At 37.1% G+C, this 23,154-nt stretch overlaps 3 protein-coding genes and 1 pseudogene across 7 annotated transcripts in view; 2 read left to right on the top strand and 2 right to left on the bottom strand.

The window, feature by feature from the left end:
• The window catches only part of FANCM (FA complementation group M), a 67,907-nt gene extending 60,535 nt beyond the window's left edge, over window positions 1-7,372 (bottom strand). The window contains exons 1-3 of one of the 2 annotated variants that reach the window (XM_081117085.1): window positions 6,756-7,372; window positions 6,139-6,311; window positions 1,521-1,598 (exon numbers count right to left, since the gene is read on the bottom strand). In XM_081117085.1, the coding sequence (XP_080973211.1) occupies window positions 1,521-1,598; window positions 6,139-6,311; window positions 6,756-7,272 (768 nt within the window). In that variant the 5' untranslated portion in view covers window positions 7,273-7,372. The remainder of the gene's footprint in view (window positions 1-1,520; window positions 1,599-6,138; window positions 6,312-6,755) is intronic. The other variant, XM_081117086.1, reaches the window with a different exon arrangement.
• LOC308561165 (large ribosomal subunit protein eL33 pseudogene) lies at window positions 5,742-6,088 on the top strand (annotated as a pseudogene). Its single transcript has one exon. The product of its transcript is annotated as a large ribosomal subunit protein eL33 pseudogene (transcript).
• A 1,334-nt stretch (window positions 7,373-8,706) lies between the features above and the next one.
• Window positions 8,707-21,258, top strand: FKBP3 (FKBP prolyl isomerase 3). Its single transcript, XM_081132289.1, has 7 exons — window positions 8,707-8,880; window positions 11,070-11,171; window positions 11,835-11,942; window positions 17,110-17,245; window positions 17,729-17,796; window positions 19,628-19,725; window positions 20,913-21,258. The coding sequence occupies exons 1-7, from the start codon at window positions 8,773-8,775 to the stop codon at window positions 20,965-20,967; spliced, it is 675 nt and encodes a 224-aa protein (XP_080988415.1). The 5' UTR covers window positions 8,707-8,772; the 3' UTR covers window positions 20,968-21,258.
• A 305-nt stretch (window positions 21,259-21,563) lies between these two features.
• PRPF39 (pre-mRNA processing factor 39) overlaps window positions 21,564-23,154 on the bottom strand; it is a 36,620-nt gene continuing 35,029 nt past the window's right edge. For all 3 annotated transcript variants that reach the window (XM_081132262.1, XM_081132260.1, XM_081132261.1), the window contains 2 exons: window positions 22,804-22,924; window positions 21,564-22,327 (listed from right to left, as the gene is read on the bottom strand). In XM_081132262.1, coding sequence (XP_080988388.1) covers window positions 22,271-22,327; window positions 22,804-22,924 — 178 coding nt within the window. In that variant the 3' untranslated portion in view covers window positions 21,564-22,270. The remainder of the gene's footprint in view (window positions 22,328-22,803; window positions 22,925-23,154) is intronic.

Below are 23,154 nucleotides of genomic sequence, written 5' to 3'. Positions count from 1 at the left end.
CTAATGGACACAGGAGCCACCTCAAGGCATTCCTAATGGTCAAAACTGGGCCAATCTGAGCAGCAAAATTAATGATAGTATTGAATTATAGCCCATAAAAAAATCCATTAGTCTATATTGATTTAAAGAATAAATTAATAACTAAAAGGGAGAAAAGACAGCTTTTCATCAGAGAAGAATAAGAATACAAATTAACTAATGTAGAAAAATGAAGGAGAGAGAAAACAATGATTAGGCAAACACCACTGAAATAATTGTTGCAGGCAAGAACCATCATTGGATGCTAAAACTGAATATTTACATAGTCTCAAAATATCTCCCCCACAACAGACTTATTAGTTACAAAGGGAAAAACAGTACAGTCCACCCTCTGGGAATCCGTATCTTTGAATTCTGCATCCATGGATCAAAAATATTAAAAAAGAAATGTTACGTTGTTGCTAAAATGTACTATGTAGTTAGGCCTAAAATGACTGCATCTGTACTGAACATGTACAGACTTTTTCTTCTTGTCAGTATTCCCTAAACTACACATGTATAACAACTATTTACATAGCATTTGCACTGTGTTAGGTATTATAAGTAACCCAGAGATGACATAAAGTATACAGGAGAATGTGAATAGGTTATATGCAAGCACTATATTTTATGTAAAGGACTTGAGCATCTATGGATTTTGGTATCCACAGGTCCTAGAACCAGCCACCTGAGGATAACAAGGGACGACTGTAATTCTGCAATGGAGAAATTGGCAAGTCTTCCTCTTAACCAAATCAGGATTAACAGCACCAGCAATAAGACAAATCAACAATCATGTATTCTCTGATAAAATATCCCTTCTAGGGTATCCTTGCCAAAAATGCATAACCTCACTCCAATCATGAGAAAATATCAACCAAATCTAAACTGAGGGATATTCTACAAAATAACTGGTACCCACTCTTCAAAAGCATCATGGAAAACAAGAAAAGGTCATGAAAGACAAAAAAAGTCTGAGGAACTGTCACAGATGAAAGAGCCAAAGGAAACAATGACAACTAAATGCAATAGGGGGTCCTGAATTGGACCCTGGAACCAAAAAGAACACTGGTTGGAAAAGTTGCAAAATTCAAATAAGGTCTGCAGATTAGTTATTAGTATTGCACCAATGTTAATTTCCAGGTTTTGATCATTTTACCATGGTTACGTAATATGTTAACATTAGAGGAAGCTGAGTAAAGGATACAGAGACTTCACATTTTGTAGATATTCTGCAAGTCTAAAGTTATTTCAAAATAAAACTTTCTTAAAACTTGAAAATAGTAACAATTTAACAAATGGCTTTAGGTGATTCTTATGCACACTGAAGTCTAAAAACTACTAATGTAGAAAACTCCTGCAAACACAGAAGAAAAGGCAGGCACATTATAGAAAATGTTATAGTCCTAATGTTAAACTAAGTACTAGAATGGAAAACTGATCTGACCACATACAAAACTTATTTCCATAAATGTTAATAAATGAAAAGACATTTTACTTACCTTTATATCACTACCTGGTGTGGCACTAAGAGCCAAGATTCTAAAATGATTTGTATATTTGATTAGCTCTCTCACAACCTTAAAAAAAAAAAAAAATTTAATTTCATCCATCCAGTATAAAAATAACAATGATTCTGTTAAATAAGTTATTATATATGGTACATTATAATTATCTCTTTTATTTATTTTTATTTTTAAAAATATATCTTTATCGATTTCAGAGAGAGGAAGGGAGAGGGAGAGAAGAGGTAGAAACATCAATGATGAGAGAGCCATTGATCGGCTGCCTTCTGCACACCCCCCACTGGGGATCAAGCCCGAAACCCAGGCATATGCCCTGACCCGGAATCGAACTGTGATTTCCTGGATCATAGGTCAATGCTCAACAGCTGAGCCAAGCCGGCCAGGCACCATTATTTCTTTATTCAGAGTATTAATGGATGGAACTATCATTATCCAAAGAGCAAATGATTTAGGTTTATGCTCTACACCAATCAAAAACTTTAGGGTTTCTTCTATATATAAAGCTACCACATCAAGGCCTAATACAGTGGCAAATGCAAGAAGACAGTCCAGTTTCCATTGCTTGGGCCACAATCTATATCCATATGCACATTTACTGAATTAAGGTAAAACATAACATAAAAATAGAAAAAAATTAAATACCAATATAAAGTTAGATTTCAAATGGGGGGGGAAACTGTTTTAGGATTTTAAAGAAGTTAGATTATATATGGAAGGTTCATAATTTTTAAATAAAATTAATTCATCAAAGCATAAGGTACCCTGGCCAGGTGGCTCAGCTGGTTGGAGCGTAGTCCTGTACACCAAAAGGTTTCGGGTTTGATTCCCAGTCAGGGTACATACCTAGGTTGCGGGTTTGATCCCCAGGTGGGGCCCATACAGGAGGCAGCTGATCAATGTTTCTCAGGTCAATGTTTCTCTTTCTCTCTCTAAAAATCAATAAAACATATTCTCGGGTGAGGATTAATTTAAAAAAAAAAAAAAGAATACGAGTAATTTTAAAAATCAAACTTTCCTTTTTAAATCCTAAAACATTTTCTCAGTGGCATCAAAGCATCGTTCTAAGCTCTGCAGTTTAAATTCAACACCATTTCTGGTATGATTAATACTGAATAATTTGCCAGATTCCCATTCCTTCACATGAGTCCTCAATAAAGGAAAAAAGGACTCCTAAGTAAACTGAGTTGCAAAAATAGCTCTTAGTATCCCACAGTCCCACATTAGCTATGGAAACAGTAAAATCAGATTATCTAAAAACTGCTCTAATTTCAACCCATGTCAGAGGTGAATTCAATGAGACTCACACTGAATCTTGATTAATACTCAAAAAACATTAATTCTGGAGTTTTTTTTAACACGATACAGAATGCATATAAAGATACATTATACTTAATGAAGACTTAAAAAGAACTGTTCTCATTAAAAACTAATGTAAGACAAAATGTCCCTAAGACATGACTTTTTTCCAGGAGGGATTCTCAAGCATTTTGTAGAAGAGGAGATGGTGTTGTCTGTAACCCTGGACTTTCTAGAAGCTAAGTTCTTCATTGAGATGATGTGCTTGTTGGAATCTATATCTGAAATATTTAACATAGCATAAACTCTCAGGGCTGTTGGGTATTAATGAAGTAAATGTATGTCTCATTTTACTCAAAAAAGCATATGCCTTATAGTTTAAAAAGAAATCACCTAATGCCTAGAAATTTCTTTTTTAATAAATGAGTTAAAGTTGCTAAATATAAGTTAAATCTACAAAGTTAATTCCCTAGTTAGAATAAAAATTTGTAAATGCCCCTTTCAAGCAGAAATCTTAACATATTTCAGTATTAATTTAACATAGGAAAATATATCCATTTCCTGGCTAAGATCAACTATAAGAAAGATGACAATTCTCCAGAGGATAATACAGAGATATAATAACACTTAAAAAATCCCCAGAGCCCTGGCCAGTGTGGCTCCAGGATTAGAGTGTCGGCCATTAGACCAGAGAGTTGCAGGTTCAATTCCTGGTCAAGGGCATGTACCTGGGTTTCAGGTTCAATCCCTGGCCCTGGTTGGGCGGGAGGCAACCAACCATCGTGTCTCTCTCACATGGATGTTTCTCTCTCTCCTCCCCCCTCCCTTCCTTCCACTCTCTCTAAAATCAATGGAAAAAATATCCTTGGGCTCTGGCCAATGCAGCTCAGTTGCTTGAGCATCACCCCTTGCACCAAAACGTCACTGGTTGGACTCCTGGTCAGGAACACATACCCAGGTTATGGTTCAATCCCTGGTGGAAGTGTGTACAGGAGGCAACCAATCAATGTTTCCCTTACACATCCATGTTTCTCTCTCTTCCTCTCTCTTCTTTGCTCTCTGAAAACAATAAAAACATTTTTAAAAAACTTCCTCGGGTGAGGATTTACCAAAAAAAAAAACAAGTTCCCAAAGAAACTACTTCAGCCCAGCTAGATGGCTCAGCATTGAGCATTGATCTATGGCCCCAGGAGATCACTGATGGATTCTGGTCAGGATACATGCCCGAGTTGTGGCTCAGTCCCTAGTAGGGGACATGCAGGAGGCAGCCAATCAATGACTCTCATCATTGATGTTTCTATCTCTCTCTCCCTCTCACTTCCGCTCTCTGAAATCAAGAAAGACATATTAAAAAAAACAAACAACTTTACAAATTCACAAACTGACATTAAAATTCATCTCTGTGCACTAAATGAAATCAACATTCCCTTCTATCCTTATGTGATACTCTCTCCTAAGTATCACCAGCTATTAGTTTTAACTACCTACCACCTATATGCTGATGATTTCTAAATCTGTTATCTCCAGCTCAGAACTCTCCAGTGAGTTTACTTCTATCACCTACTGCATATCTACAACTAGCTAATTCATAAACACCTGAAACTCAACAATCTAAAACTGCACTATTGCCCAGCAGGGCATGGCTCAGCGGCTGAGCATTGACCTAGGATCCAGGAGATCGTGGTTCGATTCCCAATCAGAGCACATGCTCCAGTTGCAGGCTCAATCCCCAGTCCGGGATGTGCAGGAGGCAGCCGATCAATGATGAACTCTCTCATCATTGATGTTTCTCTCCCTCTCCCTTCCTCTCTCCGAAATCAATAAAGATATATTTTAAAAAAATAAAACTGTACTATCTCTTCTATTTTTCCATAATACCCCAAATCTTCTCTGCTACCTGAACTCTTCATCTTGACTAGTAACACCAATATCCTCCCAATCTTCTAAGTCAGATACCTGGGAGTCACCCTAAATTCCTCCTATCTCTCATTTCATACCCTGCCTTTAGCCTTCTCTCCTCTAATCTCTTTTAAATCTTAAGTATCTTCCAGCTAAACATTTTTCAGTGAGTGTCAACTACCTACATCCTCTATGGCCTACAGAGGATTCAGCCAGTTCAGCATGGCTCAGTGGATGAGCACTGACCCATGACCCAGGAGGTCATTGTTTGATTCTGGGTCAGGGCATATGCCCGGGTTGTGGGCTCAATCCCCAGTAGTGGGTGTGCAGGGGGCAGCCAATCAATGACTCTCATCACTGATATTTCTATCTTTCTCTCCCTCTCCCTTCCTCTATCTGAAATCAATAAAAACATTTTTAAAAAATTAAAAATCAAAGAGGATTCAAATTGCTAAGCATAAAATACAACTGCCTTCATGACCTGGCCCTTATGTACCCCACCAGCTATAGACCACCTCTTCACCTTTGTACTTTATATTCCTATAGTATTTAACTGGAAGGCACTGTGTTAGGTATATCATTTAATCCTTAAAACAACCTTAACAGTTAAGTATTATTTTACCTACCTGCCAAGGAATGACACTGCATATTGACTACCAATTTTTGGATTATCTTAGTTCATCCATACCCTACTATGAATTATTGCCTCAATGATGACTACGCTTTCATCATCTATAACAGAAACTAATGGCCTTGTTAAGCATTAAAAAAAAAAAAGACAGCAGAGGCACTGATTTGAATGAAGAGAAATATTTCCTATCATTGTCTGTTCTGAGATAATAGATAATAAGGCTTTTCATAATAACTTCACCATTAATAACTTCCATCAATAGTTATTCCCCAAAATGCTCTTTAACAGTGTTTACACTAAAAAACTTTTAGCTTTTTCTGCTATCTTGGACCTTGTGGAGGCCTGCTGGGAACAGGACTTCTATAACAAGTATGTCTGCAAGGCTGCAGGCCAAAGCCATTTTTGCAGCCTATAAGGGGAGTCTCAGAAACGAGAGGAAGCACACAGCTCTTCTTGAAACTGAAGGTGTTTATGCTCCAGATGAAACAGAATTGTCTTGGCAGGGGATGTGCTTATGTGTACAAAGCAAAGAACAACACCGTGACTCCTGGTGGCAAACTGAACAAAACCAGAGTAATCTGGGGAAAGGTAACCTGTGCTCATGGAAACAGTGGCATGGTTGGTGCTAAATTCTGAAGCAACCTTCCTGCTAAGGTCATTGGACACAGAATCCGTGTAATGCTGTTCCCCTCAAGGATTTAAACTTATTGGAAAGTAAATAAATAAAATAGATTTATAAAAAAATAATACTTTTAAACAAAATATTACCTGGCAATAAGCATAGTTCCCAAGAGCTTTATGAGCTTCATCAATAACTAGACACTTTATTTCAGCAGCAGGACAAGCTCCTCTGGAAAGATCATTTACCATGACTTGAGGTGTGAGAAAAATGACTCTCTTACTGCGCCACATTTCCTTCCTGGTGAATGCTTGAGTAGATCCTGTAAATAAAAGTGACATTGGGAAACCGATGGGGTACATATACACAATTAATTGCTTCAAAATGCTCTGACAAGCTATGGGGATTCTCTGAAGATTGAATAAAGCAATCATATTCATTAGGGCTGGACTTGCTACAAGTATAGGCATACCTCAGAAACATTGCGGGTTCAGTGCCAGACTACGGCAATAAAGCAAGTGGTAATCTTTTAGCTGGTGGAAGCTCATGCCTTCAATTTGTAAAAACTGCAACACCTGTGAAGCACAAAACTAAGCGCAATGAAAGGACGTATGCCTGTAGACGATGTTTCAAGGTAGAGGATGTAAGATAAACGTATAATCCGGAACTATTCCACATGTGTCGAAAATTCCTTTAGCTCAATTTGCCCCAAAACATGTACTTTGTCCTATCTTAATTTCAAATTAGCCCATTCTTTCTAAAATACCTGTCATTTCGGCCATGTGGGGCTGCGGGATACCCATCACTCGGTAGCAAGCTTCGATCTGCTGAGTCACTAAAGGTTTCGTGGGGGCCATGAAGACCACCTTGCCAGATGGGAACCAGCGGTAGAAATTGTACATGACCACGGCGGCAATAAAAGTCTTTCCCAACCCGGTGGGCAGACACACCAGCGTGTTGCAGAACAGAGCGGCCCGGGCGATGTGCAGCTGGTAGTCCCGCACTGGGCAATTAGTAGGGTAAATCCACAGGGCGCCCGCTGAGGTGCAGAACCCGCCATTCTCTAGACTCAGCTGCTGCTCTGCCTCGTACACTGCGACCAGCAACACATCATCGTCCGACTCAGGCTGTGCCTCAGCAGGCTCTGCGACCGCTGGAAAACGCGCCCTGGAGGCGCCAGGGCTCTGAGGCCGCTCAGTTCCAGAGCTGCAACCCGGAGTCCCAGCGGATCGGGAGAGGCCTGTGCCCCAGGTCTGAAAAAGGGTTCTTTGCCGTCCGCTCATCAGGCCTGCGATCACCAAAGGCTTCTCTCAGACTCCAGCAGCTGCAGCAGCTGAACCGCTACCATTTCGATCTCCATCCGCTACTTCCGCACGGAACCGTGAGACCACAGGGCGGTACTGACACCAGTTTATCCAGTTGAAAATTCCGCCAGAGTTTGCATAGGGAAGATGATTGGCTGGCTTCCCGGAAACCCTCGCAGCCATTCCGGAGAGGCATGCGCATTGTTTTGGAGTTACTCTAAATTTGGTCCCCTTTTCAGTTTTTCTATAGACTCCGAATTTGAGTTCCTTTTCCAATGACTAGGTGTCCGGGCGTCATTGATAAAGTGGTATCGCTTAAAATAATGAAAATAAGTACTTTGTGGTGAAGGCCTGGGACGAGGGGTGGGGGTGAGGTAGAAGGGGTCAATGAGGGGAAAAGGGGGACATCTGTAATTCTTTCAACAATAAAGATTAAAAAAATAACCTTGAGATTCCCCACGACAATGGATACTCATATTTTTATGAACTTAACGTTATTGAGCGTCTAACGTGCCTTATTCCTTGTTGGTTGTTTTTAAATCAGAAGATGAGGTGAAAAGCGAAATTGTTTAGACTGAAATGATGTCTTATTTCTGTATCCAGGCTGAGAAAACAAAATGTCGGGTCTCTTTTTTGCAGTACTAGGAGTGACAACCGATTATCTTAATATTTTTTTTGTTAAAAGGGAAGTAAATGGTTTGGTGCTGATATTCGTTGGAAAATCCTAAAGAAAACGGGCGTTCTGATACTCCCTTACATCTTTATTAATATTGTCGTTGTGGTATGTCTACTTTAGCAAAAGCTTTCTATCTCAGACTTCTCCACTCTAAACCTGGCCCCTTTAAGTAACCTCCATAAATCTGTTTCCATGTATATTGAGGGAAAGTATACACACATTATGGTGTTTTGAATATTAATGTCACTCTCATCACATTGCTTTATTTAGCCAAGCTCTGAATTTGCTTTTAGACAAACTGTTTCTATTGTGTTTGTATTTGGGGGGCGGACAGGTTGTATTTTAGTTTCATTTGTGTGAGTCTCAAAAGGGAGACAGTCGGATATGGGTTGTTCTGATGGACAAGGTCTGAGTCTATTTAGGTGTGAATATTTAGGCTAGAACTAGATAAAATGAGATTAGATGCCTGAAGTCTCTGTTGTTTTTTATAGACTTTAAAGGCATAACAGCCCGTCGTTAACAAACAAGTGTGGGTAATGGCTGGTAAATATCGTTCTCCTCACCAGGGTCCCCGTTAAGAACGGAAGGCAGCTTGCAATTTTCTGCAAGGGCACATCAGTTTGGTTTTTGCCCGTACTCAACAAAGAAGCCCTCAGAGCACAGCCTTGACGTCACTCAAGAACAGGCCCCAATCTCGCGCGGCAGCGCAGGGGCCCCGCCCCTCCAGCTCCCGGGGCGGGGCGGGGCGGGGCGGCGCGGAACCGAGGCGGGCCGGCTCAGTAAAGCGGAGGCAGCGGGGGAAGATGGCGGCGGCCGTTCCACAGCGGGCCTGGACCGTGGAGCAGCTGCGCAGCGAGCAGCTCCCCAAGAAGGACATTATCAAGTTTCTACAGGACCACGGTTCAGATTCGGTACCAGAGGCGGCGGGGCAGCCGGGCTGGTGCGGCCCGGGGACGCCTCACCCCCCTGAGATGCCCATACATTCCATATTCCTCCGATCCCCCGCCCTCGTCCTCTCGCGGCCGCTGGCCTGGCAGGCCGGAGAGGCCTGGCGTGCGCGGGGAGCCTCGCTCCCGCCCCTCGGGCCGGCCCTTCTTGGGCGGGTGGAGCAGCTTTACGGCTCGTGGCTCGCAGGCAGCAATCGCAGAATTAGAACCTCGTTGGGATCCTTGAGTGAGGGTGGAGGCCATGAAAAAGGGACCCGGGAGAGACTGGCGGCTGCGGGGTCGCGGGGACGAGGACGGGGGGCTTGGATGGGACCTCTAGAGGGGGAGTGCGGGGGAGTGCGGGCTGTTAGGGAAACGGGGAAGGATGGGATTTCTGTGGGAACGATGTGTGCGACTTGTTTTTCTCATCAGTTGCTAATACTGAATACTAATGCGTGTGATTTTTTTTTTTTAATCCGTTGATTTCGATTTAACATTTCAAAAACACGAACCCTTTACGTGACCCGTTCACCTTTATACCGTGGAGTACGTGCGCAATTCATGTACCACGGTCTCCCATTGTTATAAACAAACTAAGAAATCTGTTTCGCATTCTTTATAGTGTACGCTCTGTGTTTTTCAGCGTAGTCTCCATCTTAACATTCTGTCTGTTGTCACGTTATTTTTGTCAGACTTTTCCTTCAGAAATTAAAATCATTCATACCTCTTAAATTGTTGAACGACTGTACAATTTGGTATGCCCAGGGCATCGCCCACTGTCAGAAACAGAAGCAGCAGTCTGTCTGGTTTCTGTTAAATTCTAAGCTAGCATTTAGAAAAATTGTTTCTGGGTTCCTTTAAGATTGTAATTTTTCACTTCGAGGAATCTTAAGACCATGCTTCAGGGATACCATTTTAGTGGAATTATTTTAAGCCAATTCATATTTCAGCTAGAACACTAGAATAGAGTAGGCATATCATTTATTAACATGTAATGCCTCAGTACTGTGCTTCATTCATCAGGTTCTCATAAACAAATCATCCCAATATGGAATATAATGTAGAACTGGCTAATTCCAAAGTCGGACATTTTTTATAACATTCTTTTAAGTGTATATTCCCCAATGTTCACTTGCATACTTAAACTTGTATTTGACAATGACCAGTTTATTGATCATAAGATATCAAGATGTTTATATTTTGGATATTTATCTTGAAACCTTGTTAAGGAAGTCACAAGAGTCCTAAAGCAACTGATTACTTATGTTTAATCAAAGTAGCCTTTCCCCATCAACCCTTATCATTTAGAACATTTCTCTAGGAGTGGTAGAGGAAAAGCAAGAGAAAAAATACAATAGAATAGTGTTAGAAAAACTGCTTTATCAAAAAGGTTAAAAGAGTCAGAGAATAACTCAGAAAGTAAGAAAATGAGGAATCAATCAAGGACCACAAGGAAGAAAAGGAAGCATTAAAATCCCCATGTTACATGATTTTTTATTTGGATGTTAAATAATTTTGATGACTTGATATTTCAGTACTATTTTGGTGTCCATCTGCCAACTTAGTCTTGTATTTGAGAGAAAGGTAATTCTAATTGTGGGTTATTATCCTTACAACATATACGCTGTTACTAATCTTTCACTATGATATAGAAACTGAGTCTTTAGTAAAGCATAACCCCTTGTCTAAAATCAGCTAGGATTTTAACACATAGTCTAACTCTACAGCCCATATACTTAATCACAATATATCCAGCATTGTGCTACAGTGCTGCTCAGCCTGCCAAGAAAGGGTTACAGATATGTCAAGATAGCTGTGCACAATATGGCTGGAGGCTCCCATTGTGTCAGGAGCAGCTTTGCCATGTTACCAAAGTGTGCTTTCTGTATAAATGTGCTTTTCTGTGAGTTCTGTGATGGAAAAAGGTTAGTACACACCAGTGCAACCCCTACACAATACTGCAGTTCCAGTCTTGTAAATAATTCTTACAAGTACTCAATATGTTTTTTAAATCTCTTTTTGTTGTGAAGTAGGGTATAAAATACAGTATTTCATTTTTTCTGTCATTAATAGTACTATTGAAAACAATTACTAACATAAAAGCTCATTTTGTAATTTTAGACCCGTCTTATATGAGGGAAATTATTTTTACTAACCAGCTTTTTTCTTTATAGTTTCTTGCAGAACATAAGTTATTAGGAAACATTAAAAATGTGGCTAAGACAGCTAACAAGGACCATTTGGTTACAGCCTATAACCATCTTTTTGAAAGTAAGGTGAGTATTATTGTATTTTATTGCCAGAATATCATTTTGGATATTCCCCAAAGTAAGTTTGAATGCATTTATTTGAAGTTTTTACACTTGCAATTTTGTAACCATAAATGGACTGGCTGTCAAATCTACTGAAGCTAATCTTCAATTTAGCAGGATGTTTTGATATTTTGAAAGGGATCAGATTTTTAAAATAATTCTCTAGTAGTTTAAGACAGCATATTCTTAAAGGGCACTGAAAAATTATAAATCTGAAGTAAGATCCACTTCATTAATGAGTTTAAAGTCTATTAGATTTACTCTGAACCTTTAGAAAAATAAATTTTAAACAATTCCCCAATATGTGTTCACTATGAAATGACCATCTTCCACAGAAAAGAATATTAAGGAGTTGTTTGAATAGTATTCATCTCTCTTAAGTCATGGTTCTCATTTCTGAATTTACATTGTGAGATGGTTTGAGGTTCAGAATTTGTTGATTAAAATGCTTAACATAAGATTCTTCCTTTGTTCTTAGGCAGTTTTTATTTACATTTGAGTAATGAAACCTGTATTTTCTATTCATGGTGCAGGTAGATGTTCATTTAATTGAGGCTGAATATCTAGATGTCTCCTAGCTTTTAGCAATTCCTGAATATGATAAACATTAGAATATTTTCCTTACAGCGTTTCAAGGGTACTGAAAGTATAAGTAAAGTGTCAGAGCAGGTGAAAAATGTGAAGCTTAATGAAGATAAACCCAAAGAAACCAAGTCCGAAGAGACTCTGGATGAGGTTTGTATATATTCTTGTTTAGTTCTCATGTGAATTTGAGAAAATTATTTGTTTTACAGCCCTGATTTCTCATAGCGAGAGGTAGCTGAATATGGCCACTTAACAGTGAGCCAAACACTGATTTAGAGTGTATCTCCCTTAGGTGTACTGAATCAGAAAAAGGCCTAAGGGGCACCAAGTGGGGAAGCCTAAGAGCCAGTGCTTTATAGTCAGGAAGCCTTTCCTTTGAGATAATGTCAGAATTTTTTTTTTTTTAAACCTCACCCAAGGACATTTTCATTGATTTTTAGAGAGGGGGTGTGGAGGGAGACATCAATGTGAGAAACATTGCCTCCCACATGTGTCCCAACCTGGGTGGAGGATTGAGCCTAGGTATGTGTCCTGACCAGGAATTAAATCTGGGACCACTCAGTGTAAGAGATTACACTCCTACTGACTGAGCCACACCAGCCAGGGCTAGCTTTGTATTTTATACTGCCTCTGTGTCTGGCCAGAACTTCTGAGCTTTCAAAGCTATTTTAAGGTCTTGATTCTATAGCCAAGTTGGACTGAGTGAAAGAAACTTCATTTTGATTATTTTTAGCTTTTTCAAATGTACATGGTGTCCTTGGCAATAGAAATAGTCCAGGCCTGGCTGCAGGGTGTGGTTTCATATTCTAATCTTTACCAACCCTGGTTTTTATATTTTGGTACAAAGGTTTGAAGAACCAGATAAAATCATTTCTGCAAATGGACAGCTTTCATGGAGCTAAGGACAGATCTTAGAACAGCCTCAGTAGAGATAAACATTGTAATCTTGCCACTTGTGATGTCTAAACTGACCTCACTCATTCCCAGCAGTCTTAGTATCAGTGATAATAATCTAATAATAATATTATTAGTTCTTGTAAAGAGGTGTAGCCAGTTGATAAGGTGTAGCATTTGGTTATTAGTGGAAAGAGTTTAAGATCAGGTATTAGATATGTAAATGTTTTATGACTAAAGCTAGTTAATTTGCATAATCTTTTCCTGGTTGAAAAGCACGTATTAACGTATGTGGGTATTAAGCAATTTTGCAGTTGCTTGATACCCACAAAATAAAGCAATTCTGAGGTTTATTACAACTATATTATTTAATACATGTTATACTGGGCAAATATTGAGCAGCTAATAAGGTAAATAGAGGTATAATTACTAAAAGGGTTGCAAAAGCAATTTGAAACATAGTTTACCTTCCAGAAAATTAGATTAAGGGCGGTATGAGGCAGCAGATAGTATCATTAAAAGGTTAAGAAAATGGGTTACAAATAAAAGTAAAAGGAAGTAAGGGCTGGAGACAATCTAGAGAGATCCTGTGAGGGTCCTAAACTATATCCTGTTATTTAAGACCTCATTTCATTTCATTTAACTGGCCAGCCTAAGCCCAATTAAGTGCTCACACTGTCTTCGTAGCACCTGAAGTGTTTAATGGGCTTGGTATATAATGCTTAATATTAGCCATGCATGTTTTCTAGTTTCACTGCTACTCAGCAACTTTTATAGTATCCTTCACTCAAGTCCCCATCACACTGCCCGTATAAACTAGACACTTTTTCATAAATTCCCAATCCTCTCCTTTCTCATGTTTTGTATTCTGTCAAAGTGTTAACATACAGTTTTAACCATTCTTTTCTTCCCAGTTTAAAAATTCTCTGAATCGTTGGCTTTTTCATTCCTATATCTCCCTCAGGACCAATGCTCTCAAACATCTCTCTTCTTTTTCAAATCTTTATTACTTTTTGATTCTCAAGCATTTCAAGGCCTTATACCTGAGTGTTGGAAAATTCACTAATTTCCTGCCTTCTTTCTTCATCCATTCAGCTCCCAAATGGTTATTCTAATAATCTTCCTAAAATAGTACTTTGCAAACCATACCCTGCTCAAGAATCTTCAGTAATTATATCTGTCTAGAACTACCCTGTCCAATTCAGTAGTCACTAGCCATATTTGGCTACCAAGCACTTTGTGGCTATTCTGAATTGAAATGTACTTTCAGTATAAAATACTCAGTTCCAAAAAAGGATGCAAAATAGCAGTATTTTTTATATAGATTACATGTTGAAGTGGTATTATGTTGAATATATTGGTTTAATGTGGCAACTAGATAACCTGAAATTACATTTGTAGCTCTCATTGTATTTCTACTGGACAGCATTCATGACATTCAAAGTCTTCCAGTATCTGGCCCCTGCCCAGCTCCAGATTTACTATTTCTATAGATACTCAACCACAAATGTCTGCTCATTGTCTACAAAACTGCCCTTTCCTACTTCCATACTTTATTACTTGCTTAGTATGTTATTTCTCTTAACTTCCCTATTGTCAGTTCTGTGTCCACTTTATCTTAGCATCCTGTGCTTCCTCTACAGGTCTCATAACATTGGTGATTATACACATGTCTATATTCTCTGCTAGAGAGAGGCCAGGACCAAGTTTGCCAACTCACCTATGTATCTTTAGTTTCTAATACATAGAACATGCTCAGATAGTTCTTGAATTAATAATAGGAACAGTTATGTAATATATTCTCCTTTTATCACTGTGGACTAAGAAATTGCTGCAAAGCAAGGAAATCATCTAAGAACCAGGTTCATTCAAGCATATAACTCTCCAGGACAGCCTTGGAACTAATGTGACTTCTCACCATGAACCAACCAGATTCTTGGAATGAAACCCAAAATCAGATCAAATAACTAGAGCAGCATTTCTCTCAAAGTATGTTATATAGGTCCCAGAAGTTCCAGGATGTTTCCTGGCGTCATTAAAACTTGTACGTTGTGTCTATTTGAACATTCTCAGTACATATATTAGCTAATGACAGCTTTGAGAAGTCGTGCAGAATGTAGGCATACTTCACTTTGACATCCTGTTTTCCAAACATAATTACATTAGACCCCTTTTTTGTTAACAATGCCAGGGTATCAGTGGGCAGATTGGCACCTTCACTGTTAATGTGTGCTTGAATTATTATTTTACGACCTCTAATGTAGATAGCACAACATGCCCATGCAACTTGGGACAACAAAGAGGAAAACGGAATGACATTAAGAATTAAAATGGGGTTTTTGTTCACTAATCAAATCTTAGCCATTCAAATAATTATATGTAATTTCTTTAAGATATTCTCACATAATAAATATATGTAGTTATTCCATTTTGTAGCTTTTAATTTCTTAACATTATTTTCAAATTTGGGATATATAGTACTAGATTTTTGTCAAGTAACTATATTTTTAAACCATTTATTTTTCTGATTTAAAAATAGCATGCTATTTTTAAATTACAAAATAACAAAAGGATAGAGAATACAGAATTCAACACCTAGACATGAACATATTTAACATTCCAGAATGTTTTCTTTAATATTTTTATGCATATATTTATTTAAATAGTTGAAATTTTACTATAGTTAAAACTTTCTATTAATTTTTCACTTACTGTTGTAAGAATTGTTCCCCATTATTAAAAACAGCATATTACCATAAAATGTGTGGGTTTTTTGCCATTATGGATAATAGTGTATCTGATAACTGCATAAAGGTTTTTTCCTAAGGTTCAAATTACTTCTTGAGTGTGTATTTCTATAAATAGAATTATTTATTACACTTTGAACATGTTTAAATTGCATTCCAAAGAGATGGCACCAGTTCACACTACTACCAGTAGACACCTATTTATAGTACCATAAAAGAAACTTACAGTGTGAGTGTCAGGGGGGAAGTTAATGTTTACTTTTATAATGCACATTATACTGCAGCTATAGATGTGACTTGTGATTGAGGATGGCAGCCTAGCTTTCATTTAAGATGCTAATGCTTACTCTGAAGTGGGTAGGGATTTTTACCCTATCCAGGCCTTACTTTTCTCTATAAAAGATGGGGTAAAGACTTTCAGATTGCTGTGAAATTAAACGAATTGACGTAAGAAAATGGCTTCTATAATACCTAACATCCCATACATGCTTGAGATAGTAAAATGGTCAGGAGCATGGGCTTTATATCCAAGCTGCCTGGTTTCCAATTCTGCTCAGCCACATAGGAGCTGTAGGGCCTTGAGCAAATTATTTAACCACCCTAATGTTTCCTTACCCGCAAAATAGGGATAACAGTACCTACACTTCATGAAGTGAAAATTAAAAGTTAATTGATACAAAATAGTCATGGGTGTAAAGTACAGCATGGGAAATATAGTCAATATTATTATAATAACTAGGTATGGTGCCAGGTGGATACTAGACTCACTGGGGAGATGACTTTGTAAAGTATATAAATGTTATATCACTATGTTGTACACCTGAAACTGATACAAAATAATACTGAATGTAAACTGTAATTAAAAATAATTTTTTTTAAAAAGGAGGAAAATATAGAGTGGAAAAAATTAATTTATGTAAGGCATTAGTAATAGTGCCTGGCACATAGGGTGCTCAATAGATATTAACTATTTTAACTATTAGTATCAATTTGTTATAGTGGAAAAAACAGGGGCTTTGGATTCAGACAAACTCAAGTCTACATTCATTCTCTATTACTCATTAGCTCTGTTGCATAAATTCCCTGAACCTCAGTCTCATCTACAAAAATGCAAATAGTTGATACCTTCTTCAGAGGATTGTTAGGATTAAGTGGGATGTTATGTGTTCAGTGACTGGTAAGCAATCGGTGTTTAATGTCTCTTATTTCCTATTACTAAATGGTTTATACTCTAAAGTTTCTATATATTAAGTGTGATTAAGAAATTGCTTTCCTTGCAATATATGAATCAACATTGATTAGATTCCCTTTAGCGTTAAAAAAGAGCCTAATAATCCTGGGGTTGTTCTAGGAAATATGCCTGTTATGGTAATGTCTGTAGATAATTCCATTCATTGTGTGAACTTTTTAAGTTCAGAAAGAAATGCAACATTACTGTATGCATTCTCATTAGATAGAAAAAAATATTTAGTAATGTCAATTATTCATGCATTCATTGGTTGATTCTTGTATGTGCCCTGACCAGGATTGAACCCACATCCTTGGCATATCAGGATGACACTCTAACCAACTGAACTACCCAGCCAGGGACAGTTGGCTGTATTAATGTTCTCTTTGTTGTCCTTCTAAAAAAACATGAGTTAGTAACTCTATGTATGTGTTGTCTTTGTTTTTAGGGTCCACCAAAATATACAAAATCTGTTCTTAAAAAGGGGGATAAAACCAACTTCCCCAAAAAGGGAGATGTTGTACACTGCTGGTATACAGGAACACTACAGGATGGAACTGTTTTTGATACCAATATTCAAACAAGTAAGTCTAAATGTAATCTTTTTAGCTTTAAGGCATTATAAAATATTTGTACATCAGTGGTTGGCAGTACCTTTTTCTTGGCCATCACGTTTTTCCAGAAGTCTTTAGTACCTGTGATTTACTTGGAAGAGGTCTCTTCTGTTTACTGCTTATTGGCTGGGTAAATAAGGACCTCTTTGTCATTGAAAAGCAAAAATAGAGCAGCTTAGTCTAACCTTGGTTAATGTCCCAAAGTGAGGCTTTAGTATGTTAATATAAAGGCAGGATTCTTTTAGTGGTGTAAATATAGGTCCTTCCCCTCTCCCATTTAGACCATAATTGTTTTTCCATCAAGAATTTCCTTGATAAACTACCTAGCTTTCTGAATTCTTTTCCAAATGCATAGTATTATAAGTTTTGAAATAAAGTTAAAGACTTAAATCCCTATGTTTTTTCATTGGAACTTAATTTCATCAATAATTATAAGGAAAATCTGTTTTACAGGTTCAAAGAAGAAGAAAAATGCCAAGCCTTTAAGTTTTAAGGTTGGAATAGGCAAAGTTATCAGAGGAGTAAGTAAAAAATGGCAATATATCAATAGATATTCTGGCACATGCGACTTGTGGCATGGTACCATAAAGAATTAGGATTGTGGATATCATGAAAACAATCTTTGGAGTCTGACAAATTGGTGCTATCATCACTAACTGTTCTGGCACAAGTTAATATCTCTAGGTCTCGGTTTCCTCATCTATAAAATTGACAGTACAGCCTACCTCAAGGCTGTTAAAAGATTAAACATCACTTAAACCATGTAATACAGCAGGGACTCAAATATTTACTTCCAGCTTACCTCTTTTATAATTTTTTTCTTCATAAAATAATTCTTAGAATGTTTGGCTTTTTAAATTTGCCTTGAAGATTCTTGTAAGATGTTACATGGCTGTTGTACCACTTATAACATGATCAATAAAGGTAAAATATCTGTTCCACTGAAGTACTAATAAAAGCAAGAGTTTGTTCTGTAGCCCTCACCCCTCACAATCTAGGCTCAAATACCAGAAAAATCTTTCAAATATAAATATGCCTTGCCCAGTCGGGTGTGGCTCAGCGGTTGAGCGTCGACCTAGGATCCAGGCGATCAGGGTTCGATTCCTGGTCAGGGCACATGCCTGGGTTGCGGGCTGCAGCCGATCAATGACTCTCTCATCATTGATGTTTCTATCTCTCTCTCTCCCTCTCCTTTCCTCTCTCTGAAGTCAATAAAGATATATTTAAAAAAAAAAAAAAAAATTTTAAATACGCCTTTACCCATGAGATAAGGAAACTGAGAAAAACGGAAGTTAGGTAGGTGTCAGCTGTACCTGATCACTGCAGTGTACAAGAGATAAAAGAGCAACGCTGATTATCAGCTTCGTTGAATCAGGTTGTCATGCTAGGGCCCACTTATTTTAAATTGTCTTTACTCAGGACACCAAACATTAGTAAATGAAACACACTTAAATGCAGTTCTGAGGACCCTCGGTGTGTTATTTTGTACTGTAGTTAAGTCCTAAAATATGATTCAATAATATCTAGAGCCCAAAATACAAAATAATTTGAAACTAAAGGTTTAGTTGAAAATAACCTTACTGCTACCTGATTATACTAGGTTGACAGCAACTACTTGTCAAATTGAGCTATTTTTCTATTTCGATAACTCATTTGCTTACCAATAAATTTCTTCTAGTTTATTTTCTTAATTTCCAGTATGTGACAAATCTGCCTTTATCCCTTGAACTTTATGTAACTGTTACGTTTCAAAAGAGTATATACTATTCATGTGTTCTACATTCTTTCATTGTATTTATTTTTGGTGACTGGCCTTAAGATCCAAATTTAGACAAAATGTAGTGGCAACCCAGAAACCTCTCTCATTTCTTTGAGTAGTTTTACCTTCTGCAAAATATATTAATGCTGTAGCATGTAGTTTGTTTTATGAACCATCATGACTCTACTATTAACAGTTGGGTAATCTTAAGATAGTTCTAAAGTGAGTACTTGTTAGTTTATCCCTATAAAAATAAATTCAGAAGTTTGTCCCATGATATAAAAGTGTAGCAAAAATTTTATGAGTGCTAATAAACTAGTTTCCATAATGTTTCCACGTTACAAGAGTGCTTTTACATTATATCATTTAAGGCATTTGCGTATTATACTAAAAAAATATTATTTAATACATCCTTTTTTCATTGAGGAAATAAAGGACAATGATTTGAGGACTCGCCCAAGGACATTACCTTGCGACATAATGAAATCCAGTAATAAAATGTGTCGGTTTTTTAATATATAATCTTGCCTGTCTTCTGGTTTTGCATGTATTTTTGAGAACCATTAGTTTTGATTTTATGTTCTTGCCTTTAGTGGGATGAAGCACTCTTGACTATGAGTAAAGGAGAAAAGGCTCGACTGGAGATTGAACCAGAATGGGCTTATGGAAAGAAAGGACAGCCTGATGCCAAGTATCCTTTTTTCCTTTGTAATTAAAGAAAAACACTAAGAAGAATCACCTGAAGGTATGAAAGATGCTGTCTAGGTTAACTTCCGGGTCAGGAGTCCTGTTCATACCAGTATTCCTGACATTTAGATGCTTTTGTGTCAACACCTCCAATAGTTAATATTTTGTATTGGTACAGAGTATTCAAACTTGAGTTGGAAATCTTTTTTCCTCTTATTCACTCTTAATTTTCAAGACTTAAACTATGAGGTTTAAGTTTTCCTCTGTGAAGCAGTTGTTAATGTTGAAGAGGTTTACTTTGAGGAGTTAAGATGCCTAATACAAACTACTGTAGCAAATGTAGGATGCAGATATGGCTCATGGTAATTTTTGCTACAGTATAATTTCAGGCAATTATAAATGAGTACTCAAAGCTCAGAAGTGGAACACATGTTGGGGATTACCATTTGTGAAATGAAGGAGACCACAGGTCCAACATACTGTAAGCATTTGTGGTTAATACTAATGACAGTAACTTTTTTTGTGATAGGCCCAGTTTATGAACATTAAAAGAAAGAAAAAGAAAAAAGAGCCATGACTCCAGACCATTCTAGCTAAAACAATCCAATAGCTAAGTGGGAAGGTAGTTTTTTCTGTTGTTGGTCCCATTCCCATTGTACTAATTGGACCAGTTAGAGTAAGTTTGAAAAATAAGTTTTTGGAAGTCCTTTCTAGTCTTATCAATTACAATTATTTGGGAATAGTCTCTTCTAAGCCTATCAAAATGAGTTGGCCAACTGCAGCCCCCTCTCTCATGTGAAGCATCTTAAAATCAACACTCTTCTCTAAACTCAGCATCTTAAAATTCTTTGATTTAATATATACCCAGCTAGATCAAAATCTTTATTTTTGAGTACTGAGTAGCAGTCTTCATTAAGTGGTGGCTAATTTGGAAGTACTAGTTAGGCACCCAGGTAAGGAAGATCCTAGTCCAAGGTAAAGTTATCTAGTCAGCCTATAATCTCTATTAACAAAGATATCTCTATTAGGAACCATTAGGCTGGTATGTATTAGCCTCTGAATCAGCTATACAGCCCCATTCTTTGGAGTTAATTGCCAATATCCAGTCTGCATAATTCTAATTTTAGACTAAGGTTATTGAGAATGAGGAGGGAAGCAATTTTATCATATTTACCTTGACTTCTTCAACAGAATTCCACCAAATGCAAAACTCATTTTTGAAGTGGAATTAGTGGATATTGATTGAAATAGCAATGCTTCAGATCTAAAGACATCCTCAATGGCCTTGAAGAAACTTATGTAACTAATTACAGCTGGTTACTATTATAATGGAAGAGTCAGCTGGAAAATTCAAGGAATTATGTTAGAACTTGTTTACTTTCTCCCCAAACTTTTAAGAAATGTAATCCGTTATACATCCCTGAAATTTAAAATATTTTACTATAGCTGTGTAAAATACTGGTTAAGGAGAACTCATTTTCCTTTTACCTCATGTTGTAAACTAAAAGGCTAAATAAAAATTTACCCAATGTCTTGATTTGTTTGTTGTTCTGATTGTGTTAACCAGGACTAAAACTTCATCAAACCAGGGAGTAACAGTCAAATTGTCTGGACAGCTTTGCCAGGGACATTCATCTTTAAATCTTTAAATATTCCTATACAGTGAGAAGGCAAAAGCACAGAGATTGAGAGGAATCAAAAAGATAAAAAGGTCTAAGAAATTCTGGCAAGAAGAAGATAGCTGAATTGAAGAAAAGCATACCTGAAAATCAGTGAACCACCACAATGGTGAATATGAAGTTAATATTAGGTGATTCCCCCAAATAAATTCATAACAATTAGTGGATGAGTCTTCAATTTTATTACAAAAATGAAGATGATCAGTTTGATCAAAATGAAAGGTTGCTCACAAATTTACATGAATATTGTAAATACAAAGTCTCCTGAAACAACATACTTTTGATATGATTTTCTTTTTTTTTTAAAGGGATGCAAACATTTGATTTTCTGATTTATAATCTCTATTTCAAGACATAGTATTTTAACAGTGTATCTTTTCTGCAGTTAGATCAAAATTCACAAGGATAATTGAAACACACAGACAAAACCTGGTCAGCAAAGGTTAAAAATCCTTTTCTGCTGGGTTTTTTTTTTTTTCTCTTTTTTTTACAGAGAGGTAAATCCTTAATAACCAGCCCTTATGTATTTTCAGAATCTTATACTACACTGACATGATTTGCAGTCAGTTTTTTTCCTACCCTTAAGGCTACAAAACTCTGTTGCAAATGCATTGCAAAAGAATTCTAGACCACTTAATGCAAAAATCAAAAAAATAGTTCTCCAATAAAAAGTAAACTTTATAAATGGTAGGAAATAGTATCTGTGGTAAGCTACTAAGTGACATTTTCCCTTATTACTAAACAAATCATGTTAACACAGAAACAGGGAAGACAGGTTATCAAATGACAAGCTTATGTTTACATCCCTCATTGAAAAAAAAAATAACTTCATACTTTCCACACACTCCATCTGATATTTACAGTTTCCCATCAAGTTGGAGGGGGAGGATAATACTGTCCATAATTCCAAGGATTCTGGTAATTGTACTGAAAGGAAAAAGCAAACATGTTAGCATACTAGAACTATGGCTGAGTTCATTAAAAAAATCATTAAAGCAGGTATGTGTAAGAAAACAGGCATGTATTCATTGCTCAAATTCCAGGACTTAACCACAAAAGAATGTATTATACAATCTAGAACAGAAGCAGAGTTGTTTTTTTCTAAAAAAAAAAAAGACTAGCCCAGCTGGGCATGGTTCAGCAGTTATGCACTGACCTAGGATCCAGGAGATCGCAGTTCAATTCCCAGTCGGCACATGCCCGGGATTCAGGCTCAATCCCCAGTCAGGGGAGTGCAGGAGGCAGCCGATCAATGACTCTCTCATCATTGATGTTTCTCTCTCTCTCTCCCTTCCTCTCAAATTAATAAAGATATATTTTAAAAAGAACAAAAAACAGCCTAATTTATGCTTTTCTAATAACATCTATGAACAAAAAATTCATTTATAGTTATGTGAACTCACTTGATACCAGGCACTATAATTATATGCAGCTTGATTTGCCTGTAAATCACCATCAATCATTTGTGTAGATGATGAAGTTGTATCTTCTGTGTGTGCTTTCTTTTCCTCTGGTTCTTCTGATCTAAAAAAAAAAAAAAAGTCAAATGGAAACTTTAACAACTTCTACAGATAAGTTTAACTTTAAATATTACCTGTGTACTACATTTGTTTTACTGACATTCTCAACAACTCAGTTGTATACAAAATTTTTTCAAATTATGAAAATAAAGTATCTGAACTACCACTATATAAAGATAATATTTAAAAATATGTGTCTTCTCCCTCAATCTAAAAATCAATAAACATATCCTC

Source organism: Miniopterus schreibersii, assembly GCF_964146895.1.
Source record: "Miniopterus schreibersii genome assembly, chromosome: 1".
Taxonomy (NCBI): Eukaryota; Metazoa; Chordata; class Mammalia; order Chiroptera; family Miniopteridae; genus Miniopterus; species Miniopterus schreibersii.
This window is presented reverse-complemented; position numbering and strand designations above follow the sequence as displayed.